This window comes from Culex quinquefasciatus, chromosome 1 (assembly GCF_015732765.1).
Source record: "Culex quinquefasciatus strain JHB chromosome 1, VPISU_Cqui_1.0_pri_paternal, whole genome shotgun sequence".
In the NCBI taxonomy this organism is placed as follows: domain Eukaryota; kingdom Metazoa; phylum Arthropoda; class Insecta; order Diptera; family Culicidae; genus Culex; species Culex quinquefasciatus.
This window is the reverse complement of record NC_051861.1, coordinates 18933468-18955377: the sequence shown is the minus strand read 5'-3', so window position 1 is coordinate 18955377 and position 21910 is coordinate 18933468. Positions and strand designations below refer to the sequence as shown.

General features: G+C 37.7%; 1 protein-coding gene across 13 annotated transcripts in view; it reads right to left on the bottom strand.

Moving 5' to 3' along the window:
* Positions 1-21910, bottom strand: part of LOC6032190 (peripheral plasma membrane protein CASK) — a 614477-nt gene that overhangs the window by 426274 nt on the left and 166293 nt on the right. Inside the window, exon 11 of one of the 13 annotated variants that reach the window (XM_038258182.1) lies at positions 2508-2575. The exons of the other annotated variants lie outside the window; for them this stretch is intronic. Within the exon in view, the coding sequence (XP_038114110.1) occupies positions 2508-2575 (68 nt within the window). The remainder of the gene's footprint in view (positions 1-2507; positions 2576-21910) is intronic. 13 annotated transcript variants of the gene reach the window in all.

The following is a 21910-nucleotide window of genomic DNA, read 5'->3' as shown; positions in this document are numbered from 1 at the left end:
CCCCGAAAAGACATGCTAATGTTGTTCTGATCAAACGAGCCATAAATCTTTAATGCCTTCTATCTGAAAGCTCCTTCAGCGTCCTCGACTTTGTCAAAGTCGTCAAGCTGGGAAGATTGTGCTCCTTACTTAGAGACAAACAAGCACAAAAATTCAATCCACCAAAAAAGAATGGAAAATCAATTCCCCTTCCTCACCCAAGTAGCAAACATTTTATGGGGTTTAAATGAACGTTAACTCGTGGTGGTGTGCAGCACGTCGTCGTATAAATTGTTTGCCACACCAACCCAAAGATTGCTCAACATGGTCCGGTACCCCCCACCAAAATCATCAAGCTCAAAGAGGTTGATAGAAAGTACTCTTCTATTGAAATGGACGTGCTAATTTTAAAGTGCTGTGTTGCATTAAAAAAATATAAAAAAAAAAACAATTTCATTCATGGCTTGAAAATGGTTGTTCACAAAAAAATACAAACTTCCCTGAGGGCAACCCTCAGTTAGACAACTAAGCCGGCGCGAACAGACCCGCCGAAAGCCCCTCGGGGACGCATGGATAAGACCCAGTAAAATTCGTCTCCTTCCTGAGCCCAGGAAAACGGTGACAGCAAGATGACATAAAAAACCAACCCAGAGGTGTCGTACCTTCATTATCGAGGGCTCCGACTCCAAATCAAGCTACGTTCTCAAATCGTTTCTCGAGAAATATTCATTCGAAAAATCTGCAAAAAATCAGGGACGATCGATTTTCGACGCCCGATCGTTTGACAATGACAGAATTGGTCTATCTCCAATATCCGAATTTTGGCGCTTAATTTACTGTAGAGCACGCGTGACGTCCGTGTGTGGTAAAAAAGTGCTCAATTTTGTGGTAGGGGGTTTCTCAGAGCCCACATTATGAATTTAAGCTCTCTTAGGCGCATTTGAAAGGGGATGTGCTGAACCTGAACCAGTTCCATACCAAATTTGAATTTATCCATTTTTTAAGGGGGCTCGGAGTGTGTTTTCTCCTGATCAGGTGGTTTTCAAATAAAAATTCGGTCGAAAATTGAAATATTGAAATCGTTTATTTATCCAAAAAAATGCATTTTTCGAGCCCTACATCCTCCCAAATTTTCATCCAAGTCGGTAATGTGGTTCATGATTTACAACTTGCAGACTAATTCACTGTGAGGAGAAAAAACCCCAAAAAAGGTAAAAGCCAATTTTCACCAAATGTCGAAACTATTCATTTGGCATTTTATCTAATTTTTTTTCTCCATATCATAATCTAGACCATAATCGAGGTTTTGAAACAAATTTGACCTCATTTGGATTTACCGTTCAGATTTTTGAAAATTTCCATTTTTGCCTTTCTTACTAAAGAAAGGTTTGCTTTTGGCTCCGCCGCAGGTCCTGGACGGCTGCTTGCTTTCGTACGTACACGAAGGTGAAACATTGCATACAATGTGTAAAATCAAGCGACTTTCTTCACAAAGATGATAAGCATACAATTTTACCATCGGACCTTTAAAAAAATGACCAACAGGGACAGTTAAACTGTTTTACGAGCTGCCAGACTCGAAGGCGCGGAATACAATACGGAGAAAAATATGACAAAAGAGAGAGGAGTTGCGAGCGTCAAACGCGTGGTAATTGTGTGATGACAAACCCTATCACCTTCAAAATGCAAGGTTTTTGAACGCATGTATGCTTTAGAAGAAAAGTCGATAGTAAATTTAAATAAAATGGGATCCTAAAGTGTTTGAAACGACTGCACAGGAATGACCGAAAATCGTTAATAAAATGACCCTCGAAATCAGTCACTTTCAAATTCAAACTGTATACAATCGTTCCAGCAATTGCAACTGTCGCATCCAACTGCGATCTGCCAACTTTTGCAAACACAATTTAAAACAACTTCACTGCCACACATGTCCCCCATCGCACGTCTCACCGTAAACGTGCAGTCAAAACTTTTCCCACACCACTTGAACCAAATGCACCTGAAATTGGTCCGACCTGTGAGTGCGCCGGAACACCGGAAATGAACTGTGACCACCAGTCGGGTTTCCACACTCCGGAAAGGATAATATCGGGCCGCTTAGCTGAAATAAACCAACCCCGACGCCACCAGGGGTAAAAATTACATTTGCCTACCTTTGGGCGCACACCCGACAAGTTTCGTGTCACCGCTGGGACGGTTCCCAGACTTGGCTGCGCGTAAGCGCAAAACAAACGAATTTTAATTGAATCATGCTGGTCACGGTTCCACGAAACTCCAACGCTGCAGAACTAGATTATGAAGGCACCGCCAACCCTTCCATCAGTCCGTCCGTATGAACTCAAAACGTTAATTCCGTTCCCAAACAAATCCCGCGAACCGTGGCCATCCTGAACCATCAACAATTGCATTGCATCTAGGGAGCGGCCGTCATCCCATTGGGGTTAATTATACGGCGGCGGCGACGTCGACGACGGTGACAGCACACGGCATTGCATACATTTTGGCGAAAGGGTGTGTAAATTTACCTGTTCGTGGAGGCACTTGATTTCGTTTTCCAGCTTCCAGCTGATGGACAACCGGTTGGCGGTCTTACCTGAAATGGAAAAGAAGAAAAGTCTCTCATTATTCACTGCGTTTTTGGTGAGCAAACATTGCACGACGTTTATCAAAGCGGAACGAAGATCTTTTTGTTACAATTTCAGGGCCAATTTCAATATTAGCTGAGGCGACATTCATATAGTACGTCACCCTAAAATAGGACAACATTGATTTGATTTGATATGATAACCAACAGGGCCACAAGGATGACCTATGTAGCGGTTGCCTAGAATTACAGTGGCTCAGACTTAAAGGGAACATCTTCAAATTACTGCCGTGTGAAGAGCCAAAAGGGGATGGTTGGAAGCGAACAAGCAAAATCACTCACGGTGTCCTCAGGGAGAGAGAATCTCCTTCCGACAGTAACCTCCAATAATTCCGAAAAAATGTCAGGCAAAGCTGAAAAGCAGGGCTCGCACCCTGTTGGGAGCCATAAAGGGCTTGGCAGACAGCTGGAAACTGACAGGGTTCAATAGATGTAGTAATTAGACAATCCTTAAGAATTGTATAATCTAATCTAATCTAATCTAATCAGACCCTAGCGCAGCCAATCTTTCGAAGGGATCCTGGAGAGTGCCTTAGGTTAGATGACGCCTAGCACTCTTCTTGTCATTTATTAACATTTGTAGTGCGCCATTGCATCGGAATGCATTGAAACATCACAAGCGTTAAAGCGGCCAGGCCTACTGCGTAAAGCCGTATCGCAGAGATGACTCGTAATTGGGTTGAGTTTGAGCACTGAGTGTTCGAACAACAACACAATTCTGAATCGACAGGGAGGAAGAAGCGTGGGGACACACCACCATACGCTCCGAGATTTTGGTTGTATTCGTTGGGAGCACCATGCTAAGAAGGTTTGGTACTCCGGGACCCTCTGGGATGGGACATTGTATTTCCACGAATGCCCTGGACACTATTTGCCGTGGTTATAGCGCCACAACTCGCTCTCTGTAACAGTATTCCTAATTCCAGTCCACGCTCACCAAGTCGTCATGGCCTAGTGGTTAGCATTTTAGCTTACCAATCCAAAGGACGGAGGATCGAACCTCGAGCGACTTTGATTTTTCGTTCATATTCATCATTTCAAATTTAGGTGTTCTTAACATTCTCGTTGGGAGCAGATGGGCATCGAACCCAGAACCATTCGCTTACAAAGCGAACACCGTAACCAGTCAGCCACGGCCGCTCCTTAGACAATCCTTAAGAATTGTATAATTAATAAACTATTTCCCCCTTGTGACGTAGTTCTGGTCTTCCACTATCCACATACAGTCTCCGCCATTACATCATACTGTCCACTGCCCTGATGCTTCCCCCCCCCCAATCCCCGGCTTTGATTCTAACTACTAATAACAAGGGAAATCATAGATAATAAAAGGTCAATGCGGATGGAGAGCAAATCGAGCTCAGTATCCCCTCACAAAGACTGATAGTAAGTGTGAAAAAACAATGAAAAATAGGAAGAAAGATAAGAAGAAAATGAATATATAGTATGTCAATGCGGATGGTCACGTTAAAATAGGACAACATATACCCAAAATGCAGCAGGCTTGGCCGAATGGTTAAGCGGTCCGCTTTGTAAGCGGCTGATCATAGGTTCGATCCCCATCTGCTCCAACCTTCCATCGAATGGGGAAGTAAAACGTCGGTCTCGGCCTTAGTTTTTGTAAGGCCGTTAAGTCATTCCAAGTGTGGGAGTCGTCTCCCTACTATAAATACAAACAACACAACAAACCAAGCCTGCTCCGGTGGAATCGATGGCGGCGGTTGGACTCGCAAATACAAGGGTCGTCAGTTCGAACCTTGGGGTGGATGATTCCTTGGAGTAAAAAGAGGTTTGTGTGGCCTCCCCATTCAAGCCTTTGGACTCCTAGTTTCGATCAGAAACTTGCAATAGAGACCACAAAAGACCTAAATATACAGCAATTCCATTTCAAAAGAGTCTAAACCAAAAATAAGTTCTCCGATCGGGCTGAAAGTTTTTCTGGGGGTTCCTTGGCCAAAATAATTAGACCCGTATTTTTTTTTGTTTGGCCATTAGGGTGACCTACATCGTGCTAGGGTGGTTCGAAAAATGGCAATTTTCGTTATTTTTCGTAAAAACCACTTTTTGCCTTTCTTTCTAAAGAAAGGTATAGGTTTTACTTTATGGCTAGACGTCATTTTCATCTTCGTAAACAGCATGAATTTTAATCGGAAAAATCGGAAAAAACTGCATTGATTTTCGACGATCTATCGATTCATCTTAACAGAATTCGTCTATCTCCAACCCTCGAATTTTGAGAAAATAAATTTCGTGGAGATCGAGTGATGTTCGTATGTGGTAAAATTTTGCCAAATTTTGTGTCGCGTCGTTCTCAGCTCCCCTGAATCCGATTTTGATTCTTTTGAATGCAGATGAAAGCTAGTGTGCTGAACCTGGGCGAGTTGCCGCTCAAATTTCGAAATATCCATCTGTTTTCGGATGTGGACAGACTTTTCAACAAAATACACAGTTTTCAAGTGAAAATATGGTCCATTTTTTCATTTTCATATCTTTTATATCTCAAATATTGCATTTTTGGAGCTCTACAACCTCCCAGATTTTCATCCAGATTCATAATATGGTTCTGGAGTTAGAGCCGTTTGATTAACCTACCATAAGAAAAAAAATCCCTAAAAAAAGATAAAAGCCCACCTGGTGACCTTCGCCAACATTTTTCTTCCTACATTCATAGTACAGACCATGAGTGAGCATCTAAAACAAATTTGACATCGATCGGCAATCCCGAACAACTTTTAGAACGATTTACTTTTTGCCTTTTTTACTAAAGAAAGGTATAGGTTTTACTTTAAGGCTGGACGTCATTTTCATCTCCGTAAATAAGACGATACAGCATGAATTTTAATCGGAAAAATCGCCAAAAAATCACACTGCATTGATTTTCGACGCTTCATCGCCAAATTGTCAAGTTGAGCTTCGAATACTGGCGCGAGAATGCTGGCGCATATATGTTTTGGCTCGACTTATACTCGTTTGAAGTAGCTTGTCTACCGATGTTTCCTTCAACATGTAAGATATCGTAGCTTTTCGGTTTCTTTTCCTCTGTCCGTTTTTTGCATAACTGTCCAATGTTTATGCAAAAACTTTTGTGGCATAGGACATTCATCCCGCTACAATCAATTTGTTTCCCGTGTGCTCCTAAAATCGCCTTTAAGTAGGCTTCATTTTGTCGTGATTTCGTAAGTTTATTTAACAGAATTCATTGGATTCCAATAGGAGCTTTCTAAGCTTTTAAGCTTTATATCGTTTTCAAAGTTTTCAATGCTCGCGACGCCAATGGCTATCTACCTAAGGTATTGCGATTGAGTGTGTAGTGGTGCGGTTGTAAAAATATCTATCTCTGACTCTCTCACTTTCGTAGATGCTGAATGGCAAGCTTCCCACTGTGCGATTAACTTGTACCTCGGTTTTGCTTTGCGCCTGCTTTGTTCGGTTTTTGGGCTCTTACCAAAACTAGAAAACCAAAACCGCGGTGTGTGTCGTCACTGGCGCATGGGAAGCTTGCCATGCTTGCGTTTGTCATAAACGCTTGTTTGATTAAGAATCTGTATATTTAAAAATATTCTTTTGGTGAAAATTGCGTTTTCAATTTCTTTTGGAAAACACATCATTAATAACAACTTGCTTTCATCATAAGATTTTTTGTATCAAGTCGATGTTATGAATTGAAAGAAGTTAAATTCTTTAGTAAGAAAGGCTCTACCTCACACCTGGTGGGATTAAATCGGGTTTTTCAAAAAATCATATATCCGCGTCATTTTATCGGATTTTAGCTGTCTTAGACGCAAAAGAAAGGTGATTAGTTTGGCTATTTGTAAAAATAGTAAGAAGCTTCAAAAATCTAGCTTAACATTTGAAAAAGTCGTATGAAAACTTAAAATGGCGTTTTGACCGTTTCAGGACCAAAAAGCCTATGTCTGAAAATATTGTTATCGGATTCCTCGGAAAAATTATAGATTTTTTGAAAAAAGTGGTTTTTGCGAAAAATGACGAGACGAAAATTGCCATTTTCCGAACCACCCTAGCACGATGTAGGTCACCCTAATGGTGAAACAAAAAAATACGGGTCTAATTATTTTGGCCAAGGAACCCCAGAAAAATTTTGAGCCCGATCGGAGAACTTTTTTTTCGGTTTAGGCCCTTTTCGAATGGAATTGCTGTATAAATTGCTGATTTTTACTTAAAATCAAATTTTCAATATGTCCACTTAATCTACAAAATTAAAAGGATTTAAAAATAAAAAAACGGTAGAAAAATATATTTTTTTCTCAAAAGATTTTCCAATTGTCTCAATAGTATTTTATTCTTTACGCAACATGTAGCGAAAAGAAGATTTTTTTTTCAGCACGAGTTGTCCATTTACCCAATGAAGTGTGCCGAGTTGGATAAATACCGCACTTAAATGAACGCTGAAAAGTACATTTTATCAAATGTTAGCATATATTCTTCGAATCTTCAATTTTCACTAAGCGATTTCGCTAGGAATATTTCGCCCGAACTCCTTCAAGATTTGCATTCACAGATCTCTGCAATCTGCCGTGAAATCTATTGAAAGCTCATTTTTTCCATGTTCGCTTTTCCCCTCGGGGAAAACCCCGTCAAACACTAAACAAAGAAACGAACCGTTCTGCAGCAGGCCAGGCAAATCTTTGCTCTCAGTCAACAGATCGCACCAGCAGCAGCAAGCAGGGGGCGCTCGCGAGAATCGTTTCCTTTCTCAAAAAGCCCCCGTCCGCCTGCATGGCTGCAACTTGCAGCGTTGCTTTGCATAGGGGAGCAGCTCATGGATGCCATCGCTGTCAAGACCGGATGCATTCATTCGTTCGTCAGAAAAGTAACAAAGATTCGATGCTTTGCTTGCTTGTAGACAAAGCTGGACACAGAAAGAAGGAATGGAATTCTGGAGAGGAATGCAAATCACATAGAAGTTTTTTTTCTTTAGCTTTCCTGAGAAAAAAAAACTACACAAGAGTTCCAACGTAAAAAAGCAGTGCATATAGTTTTGTTTTGATAAATTTTACTAATTTCTATACTTTTTATATTGTTTCAACAACAATAAATGATCAAAAATTTCAAGGCATTCAAGTATTAGTAATCTTGATGTTTTAAATCCCCAACAAATGTAATACTTTCTCCGGTCCAATCCAATTCGATACAACGAGCAAAACAACCGTTACAACGAGAGGGAAGTACAACCATTACACCCGACAAGATCTGAGCTTATCCAACATTTCGAACCATCCAGCAAAACTCATAAAGTACATCCAGCTATTTCCTAGATTTCCTCCACGAACTTCCCCACCCACCGTTTCTGCAAACCGATCAATATCCCGATTGCAGCTCACGGTCTTCGCTTCTCAAAACTTCTTGGGAAACCCCGCCTCCTCTTCACGTTCAAACTTGGCGTTTGGAGCTGCTCTGGGATTCGGGTCCATCGGTCCATCTACTTTCAATCTCCGCACTTTGTCCGACGCAAATGAATAACCCCCCCGATGGTCATCAATCTGAAATGCATTTTGATTAAGTTCTGTGAGCATCGTTCGTTCAGCGGGACCATTAGAGGTGATGTTGAATGAAGCAAGGATTCCAAAGCCGAAAGCCCCAGGAAGCTCCTATTGATTCTAGATTTTCTGGTACTTTTTCAATCTCCAAATCAAATCACATTTTAATTCGTGAGTGCCGTCCAAAGTGTGAGTAAAAAAAAATGACCACATGGTATACAGAGGCAGCTCACATTCCAAAAAGGCATATCAGTGTCACCACCAAGCACCAAGTTCAACTTTTCAGCACTTATTGTTTTGGTGTTCAAACCTTACCTTGATAGCAACAACATTCAAGCTAGGAACAAACGTTTTAGTGCAACAAATCCAATTCAAACACGGTGTATTTTCCCTAGTAGACTTTGGAATAATAAAAATGGCAAGTCTAATATTTGGCGCCACTAAAAAGGTGCTCTTTCCCGTCATTTTGAGGTGTGATAAGCCTCGTTGGATAAATGAACGATTTTTGCTGATTTTTTTTTTTGCAACTTGTTGCATACATTGATTAGCACACGGAGAAAAAAGAGTTCCTAAAATCGTGAACAAGGAACCACGAACAAAGTGTTCAAATTTTATGGTACGTTTTTCAAAATCGTAATATGGGATTTGAACACTTTGTTTGAGGTTCCCATTTTCATGAACGCTTGTTCACGATTTTGGGAACTCTTTTTTCTCCGTGCATCAAGTTGCAAATGGATACTGAACAGTAATTTTCAGTACTGTTCAGTACTGTCTGCTGTGGCCTTTTCTCCATTCAAAAATTGCAAGAAGTATAGGTAATTTTACTCCAGAATAGCAAAAAACACTTTTCTGGAACAAATTCTGAAAAATTCTAACTTTTACCACTGAACAGTTGAACTTTTCAGCACCTGTTTAGAAAATGCAAACATTGTTTTGATTTAGCGGCGGATTAACATGATGCATGGACATTTGACTAACAATTCCATTCAAAGGGTGTAGAGGGTGACGACTCTCGAGATTTTCAATTTCCCGGGAATCGAGAGTTGAATTTTGCTATTTCCCGGGAATTCCCGGGACCCGGGATTTTTTTTAAACTAGCCAACAGTGTCAATAACTTAAAAAGAAAAGTAAAAAAACGTTTCTTTTAATGAATTCAGATACAATTAATTCATACTAATCTAATGAAATGTAAATTTAAGTAACCATTGTTTTAAGGAACTTTTTCTTCATTTAAATTTTTTACCTCGATCTACAAATATAAAATCGTTTCTTGAGCCCTTTTGGAACTAGAAATTGCAGTTTAAAATGTTTATGAATCTTCATTCGCTCTGAGGGATTTTTCAAAAGTTGGACAAACTTATTATTAGATTTTTTGAAAGTAAAAATATAACTAATATATAATTTTCCATTTATGCAATATGGCATTTTTGCAATATGATAAATAACGACACAAAGTAAAAGCTTTAAGTTGATTTTTTCCTTCTTAAGATCAACTGTAAATGTTCTCAATTAGCGGACACTAACTTTACAAATTATGCCTGATTTTTATTCCCAACATAAATAAAATTTAATATGGAAAACACAAAATTACTTATTGACATCAAAAAAGGAAATTACGTCGATACAGCGAGAATTAAAAAAAAACAAGATTATGAGTTTTTCTATGCATGATAGAGGATATGGAAATCAAACTTATCTTGAAAAGGTTTTCCTTCTTAAAAATGATAAATATTTCATTCCTGGTGTGTTACTGCTTTCAAGGTAAATTTTGGGGTCCACATTTTTTGGTTACTCTCAATTATAGCTATTGGAATTTTTTAAAAGTTTAAATTTACACTTTTAGAATAAGAAGATTAGAGAAGCATTGGTTTATTCAAATTTGAGAATCGAACATTGAACATCCAATATTCTAAACAATTTTGAATTTTTCAAATGTTTTTCTGATTAAATTTTTAATTTTGGGTCGATATTTGTAAGTATAAAATTTCCCGGGAGTCTCGACCAAATTTCCCGGGAATCGAGAGGTCCAAAAATTGCCGATTTCCCGAGAATTCCGGCTCGTCACCCTCTAAAAGGGTGTTTTCCAGAATTGCAAAAAAAAGTTGTATGGAACTCGTTGCAAAACTTAATTTTTTGCAATTCCGTCGTGAAACTACTCACTTTTCCTGTCATTCTTGAACGACGAAATAGCCTACTTTTCTGTACCAAAAATAACAGAATCGAATAGCAACACTTTTCAGCACTTGTTTCGTAAAGTAACACTATTCAACATTTTTTTTATTTAATCGATTTATTGACAAAATACATGAAAATTTGACATAAAATTTCACTCAGTGTGTGCTTTTGGAATTGCAAAAAATGTTGTATGGAACTTGTTGCAAAACTTGATTTTTTCAGCACTCTTTGTATTTATCCAACTCGGTGAACCTCGTTGGATAAATGTACGACTCGTGCTGAAAAATCCTCTTTGCAACTTGTTGCATAAACTACTATTTCATCACTCGTTGTATTTATCCAACTCGGTGAACCTCGCTGAATAAATCTAATCAGACCCTAGCGCAGCCAATCTTTCGAAAAGATCCTCTTTGAAAAAATGTACGAAACATGCTGAAAAAATCGTCTTTTTGCAACTTGTTGCATAAACTAATATTTCTCAACTGTTGCGGGCAGTGCCACCGTAAGCCCTTTGGAACTTCCAGAACTTTCCTCTTTCCTAACTAGTCAAAAGCCCATTAGCAGCCAATTTAGGCAAAGGCCGAGAAAAAGCTCATTTACGGCCGAAAGTTGGCCCTTGCCGGTGCTACCGGTGCTGCTGCTGCCACTCAGTGGTCGAGATTTCTCCCGAGAACGGGTATCAAGCTATCATCATCAACAGACTCACCGCCCTAATACTCGGCACTCCGTGAACCTCTGGACAGACAGGTCCCTGCTGGTCCAAAACTGTCCGAGAGTTGTGTGTTTGTGATTTATTATGCATAATATTTGATTATTAATGTAACCGAACTCAAAATGGGAAAAATTTCTTGATAAAAATTGCAAACCATGAAGGTTTATTTTCCAGGACAAGGATAAGGTAACAAAATTGTGGGCCAGCCAAAAGTTGTTCTGGGAAACAGATACTGCCTAGAAGCAGCATTCAGCTGGAGCAGGAGCTGCTGGACAAACTTTTGGCAACAAAGGATATAAACTTACAATTTTTTTTTCGCTTACGAGCAAACTTAATTCGGGTATCTGTTGGTACTCGTAATTCCCGGTGGACATGCTGTCAATCCGTTGCGAGGGCAACGTCACAACGGTACGATCTGCGTTGATGTGCACTTGAGGTCCTGCGGGAGTTTGGACAATTTCCAAAAGAAAGAAAAAGCATTACGTGCAAGTTTTCCGTACAGCTTTTTGCAAGTTAAACATGGTAAGTTTTTAGTCAACATTAGTTTGAAAAGTTGAAAAAAGTAGCGACAATTTGTAATCGTTTGATAATCATATAATCGTGTTTATGTATAAATAGAAACTGAACAGCTACAATTAAGGAGCGGCCGTGGCTTACTGGTCACGGTGTTCGCTTTGTAAGCGAATGGTCCTGGGTTCGATTCCCATCTGCTCCCAACGAGAAAGTATAGGACATATAAATCTTGAAACTTTGAACATGAACGAAAAATCAAAGTCACTCGAGTCGTCGGGGTTCGATCCCCCGTCCTTTGGATTGGTAAGCAAAAATGCTAACCACAATGCCTTCGCGACTTGGTGAGCTATGACTGGAATTAGGAATACTGTTACTATCAACTATATACGCGCTGGGTCCTTGTCCATAGGGACGTGGCGTTACATCGTGCTGCCACCTGGTTTTTTTAAGCGCAAGAGTGTAAAAGTGCTGAGTCATCGTCTAAAAATAGACGGCGTCCTATCTCGCCCAGCAAAATGAAGTCGATAAAGTAGTCGGTTTCGATGAGCAAAAGTGGAAAATGTGGTCTAAAAATAGCGACGCCATCCCCCTATTTGACAAGGGTTCGGAAGTTCTAAATAACGTTTGAATCCGATTGGTCCAAACGTTCTTCAGGGCGGGGCTTGTCGATAAGGCTGAAGTACCTCGCGCTCGGCTAGCCAGCGTAGAAATGGGTCACCGAAGCTCGGCAGAGCTAACACCTTCCAAATGCCTATGCGAGTTATTTGCATGTATAGAATGTAGATCTGAAAAAAATACATGGAAACAACTCAATTTGTAAGAAGCGACCGCGTGGTCCCGTTTGGTTGGTTGTACACACACACACACAAATTGAAACTGAACAGCTACAATGGAGTAACCGATTCGAGTGGTAGAAATGACAGTTCTTCCATAAGGAATGCATTGTAGAAAAAAGCAAAAACAACTCGAATCGAAACGCTCCATTGACTCTCTAATCAGCCCTTTTTGAAGACCCAAAATTGTCAAATCATTAAATGTCACAGTCGCTTTGTATAAGAGGAATCAAACGCAGCATAGTTTAAGCATACTGCGCCTTAGTCCTCACAACTATCAGGCTGTTGAAGTTTAGAGCGAATTGTAGACAATATGATTTTGACATTTACGTTCTAGCTTTTCTGTAACAATAGGCTACACTTTTATGCGTTTGATATTACACAATGTTTACATACTACATCTTTTTGCCACCCTGCAACATAACACACTTAATTGACCTAACCATATACGACCACAAACGTCGCGATTGACAAGTAATTGTCGATGCTTTCGACAACTTTCAAAGGCCTCATTTCGTGCGTATGCAAACATACACACACACATTTCGAACAGCAAACGACAAACACAACAAACCCATTACTTGCTATAGCGTACATATCATTATGTTATGTTGCAAATTAATTGGCAGTGTTGCCAGTAATGCATCGATGGTGACGACGATGAACCTTTTCCAAGTCGCATTAAAATCTACGACAAATACAACCTCAAAGTTCAATTTTACATGTGTTTGGAATTCCCTCGTTTCGTCATACAAATTTATAATTTTAGCTTATTGCTCACCATTGCTCACTCGTTACCCATCGTTGGCCACAACAAGGGGCCAGAATAAAAATAACACCCAAAGCGTGATATGCTCGGGATGGTGACTGTGGTGCCTATTTTAATTGAGGCATCAAATTTCCGCGAATCCCGTTTGGAACAGTCCTGAAAATATCAACAAATTAAATGCGAATTCATTTCCACAATGGCACGCTCGTTTGGGGCCCCTCGATTTTGTGGCTTCGAACATTTTGTCGGTTATTCGTCGGGCATCAAATATTGAAGGTGGTGTGGCATTAAATAAATACGAGCCAATTCATAGAACTGTTCTGCCCCACAGGCATATCTATGCAAAAGTGTGCAGTTCGGGGTGTGATTGTGTGCAGCAACCAAAAATAACACGAGACTTCCCGGGCTGATGTCGGGACGAGAAGAAAGGCTTTCGTTGAGCTGTTTCCTGTTCAATAATTTGCAAGCTATGTTCGTGAAACCGGTTTTTTTTTCGAAGAATTTCTGTTTTATTGTGAAAAATGCTTGGAATATTGCTAACTTACACAGCAAACAATCCGATGGTTAAATCGCATGCACTTCTCCCTTGTGAGAAAAGTATCTTTATCGGAACACGATCATTTGAACGGCGATAACAGACGATAACTCATTTGCATTAACTTATTAAAATAGACTTTGTCAAACACAATTTATCTCGGTTTTCAAAAAGCTTAAAAAACGCAATGAAATAACACAAATCATGAGATTCTCATAATTCCTGCCGATTGCGTTTACAATTATTTACAAATGGGCGTAATATTCAATGTTCAGCCCCTTTAATGTTAGTCTTGATTTAAAAAATTTCGGAATATTTTTTTCGAAAAGATCGGAAAATTTCACGAATGTTGCATCTTATAACATTGAAAATCGGACCATTAGTTGCTGAGATACCGACATTAAAAAATGGTGGGTTGTTTTGATGAGACTTAGAAAACTTCAATTTTCGTGTTTCTTTTTCTTAAAGTGGCTCTATCTCAGCAACCCGAGGTCCAATCTTCAATGTCTCTTAGACAATTTGATAGCAAATTTTATGAACTTTTCAAAAAAAAAAATATTTAAAGAAATGGTCACTCATGGCCACTATTTTTAAAAATCGAAAAACTGCAAATATTTCACTAAAATGAAACTTTCGGTGGCTATATATTGAAACCGGAGCCCTTTATCAAAAAATCTGTACAGTACTTTTCGATTGCAAATTCAATTTTGCATTAAAAAATAATGTCAAATTTGTTTTTGTACAAACTTTCGATTTTTTCCAAAAATCACTATTTTTTCAAAAATTCATATTCGGCGGCACATTTTTTGACCATGTTTCTCTATGGCTCAAAAGTTGCGGATTTTTGTTCCCTAAAACATATCAAAAAATCTCGAAAATCAAAAAATACTTATTTTGGGAAATTGAGTTTTTGTAAAAAAAAAGAGTTGATTAAAAAATCTGCAATTTTTTTTCCGTGTACCATTACAACTTTGCCGAAGACACCAAATCGATCAGAAAATTCACTCAAAAGTTACAGCTGTTTGAATATTTACATACCATTTTTGTATGGACAGCAGCCAAAATTGTATGGAGACTTGTAAGGGTGAACCAATGACGCAAAATAGCTTATTTGGTCATAGAGAAGGCCCCCATAAAGCTTGAGTCAAATAAAAAAATACAAAAAATATAAATGGTCTAAATCGGCCGATTTCGTAGAGAGTTGCTCAAGACCGTTTTTATCCTTTTTTGTAAAAAGATCAGTAAAATATTCCAACCATCAAGAATACTTTGTTTTCAGATATGGGAAAAGTTCACAAAATATTTTTATTAAAGAACTGCTCACGAAAACTGTGATTTCTCAACCATAACAATATTTCTGTGAAAGAATTTATTTAGATGTTCATAAACAGATATCATTCAACGTCATCCAAGTGAAAAAAATCTTTAAACCCCTCAAACAGATTTCTAAAAATATTTTTGATTCATTTTAAACAATTATGCGGGCAATATGCACCAAAACATTGGGGCAAAACGCACTACAACAACGGGGCAAAATGCAAAAGCAGGTTTCACTAGTCACCACTAGATGACACCGCTGTTTTGCAAACGAGTATCAAAGCGGTGCATTTTGCCCCAACCACGCTTATTGCTGAAAATTTAATTAAAAATACGTTTGTCAAAATATATACAAATCAATAAATACAATTGGCATTCATAAGCTAAACGACATGCGACATCTAGTGTCGAGTAGCAGAACAGAGCGAAGGATGTTGATTGAAATTTTTGCCTTTTGAGGTTATGTATGCGAATTCTGTTTTGTTGAATTCCAGCGTTCAAAACAACTTTTGAGCAAAAATTCGATCTGATACTTTGTTAACTTTTGATGCTCTATCGTTTTAAACATTTTTTTTCACTTGTACTACTTGAATTTTTTCTCAAAAATTGTTCTAAGAGCTGTAAATTCAATTTTAAGTTTGCATTCCTATATAACCGAATAGCGAAAATTTGAATCGTCATTCTTCGATGCTTTGCGCCATCTGTCGGAATTTTGAGCTTTTAATCGCGAATACAATAAATGTTTTTTTTATCTTGCCAAAACATATTGAAAATCCAATGAAAATAAGATGAAAACACAACTTTTGTACATTTAGAAAATAACTCAAGCTGTTTTCATACTACGAAGCTGTCAGCATTTTTTGCAATATTAAGCTTCCAATTCCCATGATTTTTTTCCCAGGAAAACTCTTCCTAACAACGAAAAAAGTAGAGGGGTGTTTGAATTACTCTATAAATTCTGTGAAAGGCACCAACCAAATAAAGGTGGATTAAGTTTGTAATATCAGATGAAGAACGAGGGCGTAACATTCAAAAACATTTTACCACCTCTTCAAATTCAATTCACAAGGCACACCGTATTCCAAGTAATCAACTCTGTCCGCACAATGTCACAATAATTCCCTACTGACCGTCTGGTTGGACTTTTCATTCAGAACTACACTCCACGCGGCGCAACAACTCTTTGCTTGCTCGTAGATTAGTCACGTGTTGGAGCACGATGCGAGGAATGTAACACCCAGCTGACTCCTAGCTGTCTGTCCATGCTTTTGCCATATCCGGCAAAAGTTCGATTGATACGAGTTTCTCTGGCCTCGGCTTGCTAGGAACAGAGTCGTCGTCGTCCGCAATGTCTCCAATGACGGTGGTCCCACCATCAATATCAGCAGCAATGTGCTTTATCAGTGCCGCACTTTTTGCGGGAACGGTGGAATCGTGCAGTGGTTATAAAACTTCAGTAAAACGAGATTCTTACTTTTTCTTAAGCCATTCAATACGTTTTTGAGAATCTTGGAGCATTGAAGCGTTAATAGTTTTCCGCACAGAGCTGTGGGTTAACCTTGTGATGATTCACCACATAAGGGAAAGTATTAGATTAAACTCTTGGAAATTCTCAAATGTGCAACTTTACGCACAGCACCTAACTTACTGTTCCAGCAGGCCAAGGGTTAAGTTTCACTCCAAATCATCAGGTATGCGAATTTCAGTCGAGCCGGGTTTGTCTTCCGACGGACGATGTCACACGTCAGTCAGCCTTCGGTCGTTCTCATAGCATCACCGGTCGTCTCATCAAACGTCAACGAGTCATCTTCAGTTGGAATGAGCTGTATGAAAGCATTAATTGGATTGAAACGCATCGAATGTATTCTTTTTTGGTCATCTATGGTAGCATTTCGAGAGTTTTTTTTTTAATTTAAAAATGTTGTTCTATGAACGATTCCACAAAATACTCTGGTTTTTTTTTCTCCTGATATCGCACAAATCTTTTATTGATCTTTTGTTTCATCGATATCAAAGTTCAAAGTTCAAAGTATAAAGTTCAATATTAAAGAAAATAAGCTAAATTTCAATTTTTCTTACAACTTTACACTTTATAAATTTGCACATTTTTTTGCTGCGCAGTCAGTGACTCACTTTAAAATGATAACTTTTGTATTGCATTAAAGAGTCGTACTAACTAAAACGGCTACATAGAAAATTATACATTCAAAATTTTCAGTACCTACTTAGAACCAGTAGATTGCAAACATTCGAAACCTAATAGCACTTCGTTCATGCTGCAGGGATCAAATTGACAAGCTGGCTTCCTTGGTAAACTAATGTGGCTGCTGGAATTGGAAACACCATAATAGAAATTTTGGGAAATTAGTCGCTTTAATTATAATCTCGATTGTCGCACGAACAGAAATTGGAATACCATTCACAGTTTGCCTCTACGTGTAAAGTGACCAGCGGTGCTGGTAATTGGGTTTTTGCTGTTGACGCTTTTCAAGGGTGCCATCCGTGAACTACGTGGTCACTTTGAAGAAGTGAGAGGGTTTGACGTTTGTTCAAGCTTCATACAGAATACTGTTTTGTATGAAAAATTCTCCACACGCAGGAAAGAGATCTAGAATTTCCACATTGTTTGGGGATGGCCCCATTAGCTAAAACGACGAAACCAAGTTGTTCTTGATGAAGTTCAGTAAATTGAAATTTTCCGCAATCAGCATTTCTAGGCGGAAGTATTCCCGAAAATTGGTCCAAAGCAAAGCCATGCTAAATGAATGCTCGAATGATTCGAATGAAATGCGTTACTGGGTTTGGCTGCAACCATTTTCAGCTAAAAGTTTTGTTGGATTTCCACTAAGGGTTCGGGAAAACACAGTACCTTGTTTTTCATTAACCTCTCTCATAGTGACAGAACGTGAACACACTGATTCACAGAAGTAAATCCCTGAAAATGTTGATGACAATTATTTTAAATCGAATCATTTGCTGTGATAACTAATATTTTTGATTTCTTTTTATTTGTGTGGTCACGGCGTGTTTTCTAGAACAACCTTATCAGAAAAAAATAGTCATCGCCACTTTCAAATGTGTCTTATAGGAAATTTTCTCAGCTTTCCAATGCTTCTAAAAGCGAAATGTTTCATCGGTAAATTTCTGAAATATCTCTATTTTTTTTTTTTTTGGTTTTTAATTCCTTTATTATTTATTGGAAACTTTATACTAACAGTTCAGAAAACTTATCAAATGATGTGTTTCATGAGCCATTTACTCATCAAAATGTTTGCACATTTTGATGAGTAAGACAAGAAACAACTTTGTAGATGGTTACAAACCGTCAAACAAGATGAGAGTCTTATAAACTTCTAAAATATTGCTAATTCCTTGATCATTTATACAAAAAAAACTGAAATATTAATTTCATACTAATGAAAAGTATTTCTCCTAAAGCTAGCAACAGTTATTTGCAGTATAATTTCGAGTATAAAACATGTTTTGTAGCCATGCAACTACAGTCGACTCTCTGGTTGTCAATATCCAAGGGACCGTCGAGGAAGAGAATCATCAGTTTACAGAACGATGCAAAATGAAGACTCGATTGAAAATATTTTTTTCTTGATACCCAGCTATGGGAGAGAATCATGAGCAATTCTCTGAGTTTTCGGTCATTCGATTTTTTGTATTTTTTAATCCGGCTGAAACTTTTTTGGTGCCTTCGGTATGCCCAAAGAAGCCATTTTTCATCATTAGTTTGTCCATATAATTTTCCATACAAATTTGGCAGCTGTCCATACAAAAATGATGTATGAAATTTCAAAAATCTGTATCCTTTGAAGGAAAAAAAATGATACACGGTAAAAAAAATTTGGTGATTTTTTTATTTAACTTTTTATCACTAAAACTTGATTTGCAAAAAAACACTATTTTTAGTTTTTTTTTATTTTTTGATATGTTTTAGAGGACATAAAATGCCATCTTTTCAGAAATTTCCAGGTTGTGCAAAAAATCATTGACCGAGTTATGAATTTTTTAATCTATACTGATTTTTTGAAAAAATCGAAATTTTGGTCGCAAAAATTTTTCAACTTTATTTTTCGATGTAAAATTGAATTTGCAATCAAAAAGTATCTTAGTGAAATTTTGATAAAGTGCACCGTTTTCAAGTTATAGCCATTTTTATGTAACTTTTTTCAAAATAGTCGCAGTTTTTCATTTTTTTAAATTAGTGCACATGTTTGCCCACTTTTGAAAAAAATACTTTTGAAAAGCTGAGAAAATTCTCTATATTTTGCTTCTCCGAACTTTGTTGATACGACCTTTAGTTGCTGAGATATTGCAATGCAAAGGTTTAAAAATAGGAAAATTGATGTTTTCTAAGTCTCACCCAAACAGCCCACCATTTTTCAATGTCGATATCTCAGCAACTAATGGTCCGATTTTCAATGTTAAAATATGCAATATTTGGGAAATTTTCCGATCTTTTCGAAAACAATATTTTCAAAATTTTCAAATCAAGACTAACATTTCAAAAGGGCCAAACATTCAATATTACGCCCATTTGAAAATTTCACGAATGTTTCATGTTTTAACATTGTAAATCGGACCTATAGTTGCTGAGATATCGACATTAGAAAATGTTGGGTTGTTTGGGTGAGACTTAGAAAACATCAATTTTCCTGTTTTTTAGCCTTTGCATAGCAATATCTCAGCAACTATGGGTCGCATCAACAAAGTTCAATAAAGCAAAATATAGAGAATTTTCTCAGCTTTTCAAAAATATTTTTTTCAAAGGTGGGCAAACATGGGCACTAATTTGAAAAAATGAAAAACTGCGACTATTTTCAAAAAAGTTACCTAAAAATGGCTATAACTTGAAAACGGTGCACTTTATCAAAAATTCACTAAAGTACTTTTTGATTGCAAATTCGATTTTACATCGCAAAATGAAGTTGAAAATTTTTTGCGACCGATATTTCGATTTTTTGAAAAAATCAGTATTGATTCAAAAAATCATAACTCGGTCAAAGATTTTTAGCCCATTCTGGAAATTTCTGAAAAGTTGGCATTTTATGTCCTCTAAAACATATCAAAAAATAAAAAAAAATTAAAAATAGTGTTTTTTTGCAAATCAAGTTTTAGTGACAAAAGTTAAATAAAAATCACCAAAATTTTTTTACCGTGTAGCATTTTTTTCAGTGTAGTCCATATCCATACCTACAACTTTGCTGAAGACACCAACTCGATCAAAAAATTCCTTCAAAAGATACAGATTTTTGAAATTTCACATATCATTTTTGTATGAACAGCTGCCAAATTTGTATGGAAAATTATATGGACAAACTAATGATGCAAAATGGCTTCTTTGGGCATACCGAAGGCACCAAAAAAGTTTCAGCCGGATTAAAAAATACAAAAATTAAAATTAAAGAAAAAAGACCGATACCGTAGAGAACTGCTCTCATGGTAACGTCCAGCAAACAAAAACAAACTAATGTCAAACACTCTTCAAGGCTTCGTTTCGCCAAGAAAAATGTATATGCAAGCCATGAGAAAGTGAAATTATTGACAACCGGAAGAGATTTTTAAAGCAAACAGAATCCAAGGGACCGTCGAGAAAGAGATCCTTCAAGCAAGGAAAAATATCGAGGAATGAAGATAATTGAAGTATGCAGATTGAAGGGACTGAAGAATTCATCGATAGATGGAGAATTATTGATATCGAGAAGATCGACAGCCACAGAGTCGACTGTAGTTAGTGTTTGATTAAGGAAATATGGTATTTATTCATAAAAATCTTGTAATACCCTATCAATCTCAAACCTGTATAAATTTCGGTTGTATCAGCTAATTCCAAGCTGAATCAGTGCAGACCGGTGTTATTTGTACACAACAATTATGTAATCAATATTTGTTCTTGTAAAAGTAATATTTCAATACGGTTTTATTATTTTATTAGTTGAATAAATCCCACATATTCAAAAATTCGGTTAAAACTTAATTTTCAAAATGTTTAGCGGTTTGCAACCTTCTACAAAGTGGTTTCTTGTCTTATTTTGCACATTTTGGTCAGTAAAATACACATGAAACACATCATTTGACAAGTTTCCTGGACTGTTATTTAAAAGTTTCCAATAAATGATCAAGGATTTAAAAAAAAAAACTTAAAATAGAGATATCTCAGAAATATCCCGATGAAACATTTCGCTCTTATTAGCATTGGAAAGCTGAGAAAATTTCCTATAAGACACAAAAAAAAAGTGGCTATGATCACAACAATGGCTAATATGCTTTAAAATGGTAATAACTTGAAAATTGTTTGGAAATTAAATTTGAACCACTCTAATATTATGCGCTCGAATTTTGATTATCGGATAGCTCAACGACTATACTGAAACAAATTACCGCATTCAATCAGGAAGGCATTGTCCCATAACTATTCACCGTTTTGCGATGCTCGTGAACAGGCAAATTAGTGCCATTCCAGGTTCTACTCTCTTCGCAAACATTGGCAAGCATGCCATCAACAAAATGTCCCATCAAAAAGCTCGAAACAAGCAGTTCATTATTAGAAAAAACTTTCAATTTCTAAAATGGGAATCACTCAAACTGCTATTAAACAGCTCATAATCGACGCCCATTACGGTAATTAGTTGACACACTAGGAAAAAAAGGGTGGCGTTGCACTCCCTCAACGGCCCGTTTCGATACGAATCGGATGGACCAGTCAGCAATCCCGAAGCACTTGAAACTTTATCAATATAAAATGGCCCCACACCAGAGCGCTGCTGGCGAGCAGGAAACAATGCAACACTCGTCGAGAGCGTTAACAGGAAAGTTGGCTCATAACCGGGCAATCTGACGTGAAAAATATGGAGCGTGTTAAAAACTTGAACGATAATGAAGCTAGATAGCAATACTTGTCTTTGTTTACCTTTGCCTCATCC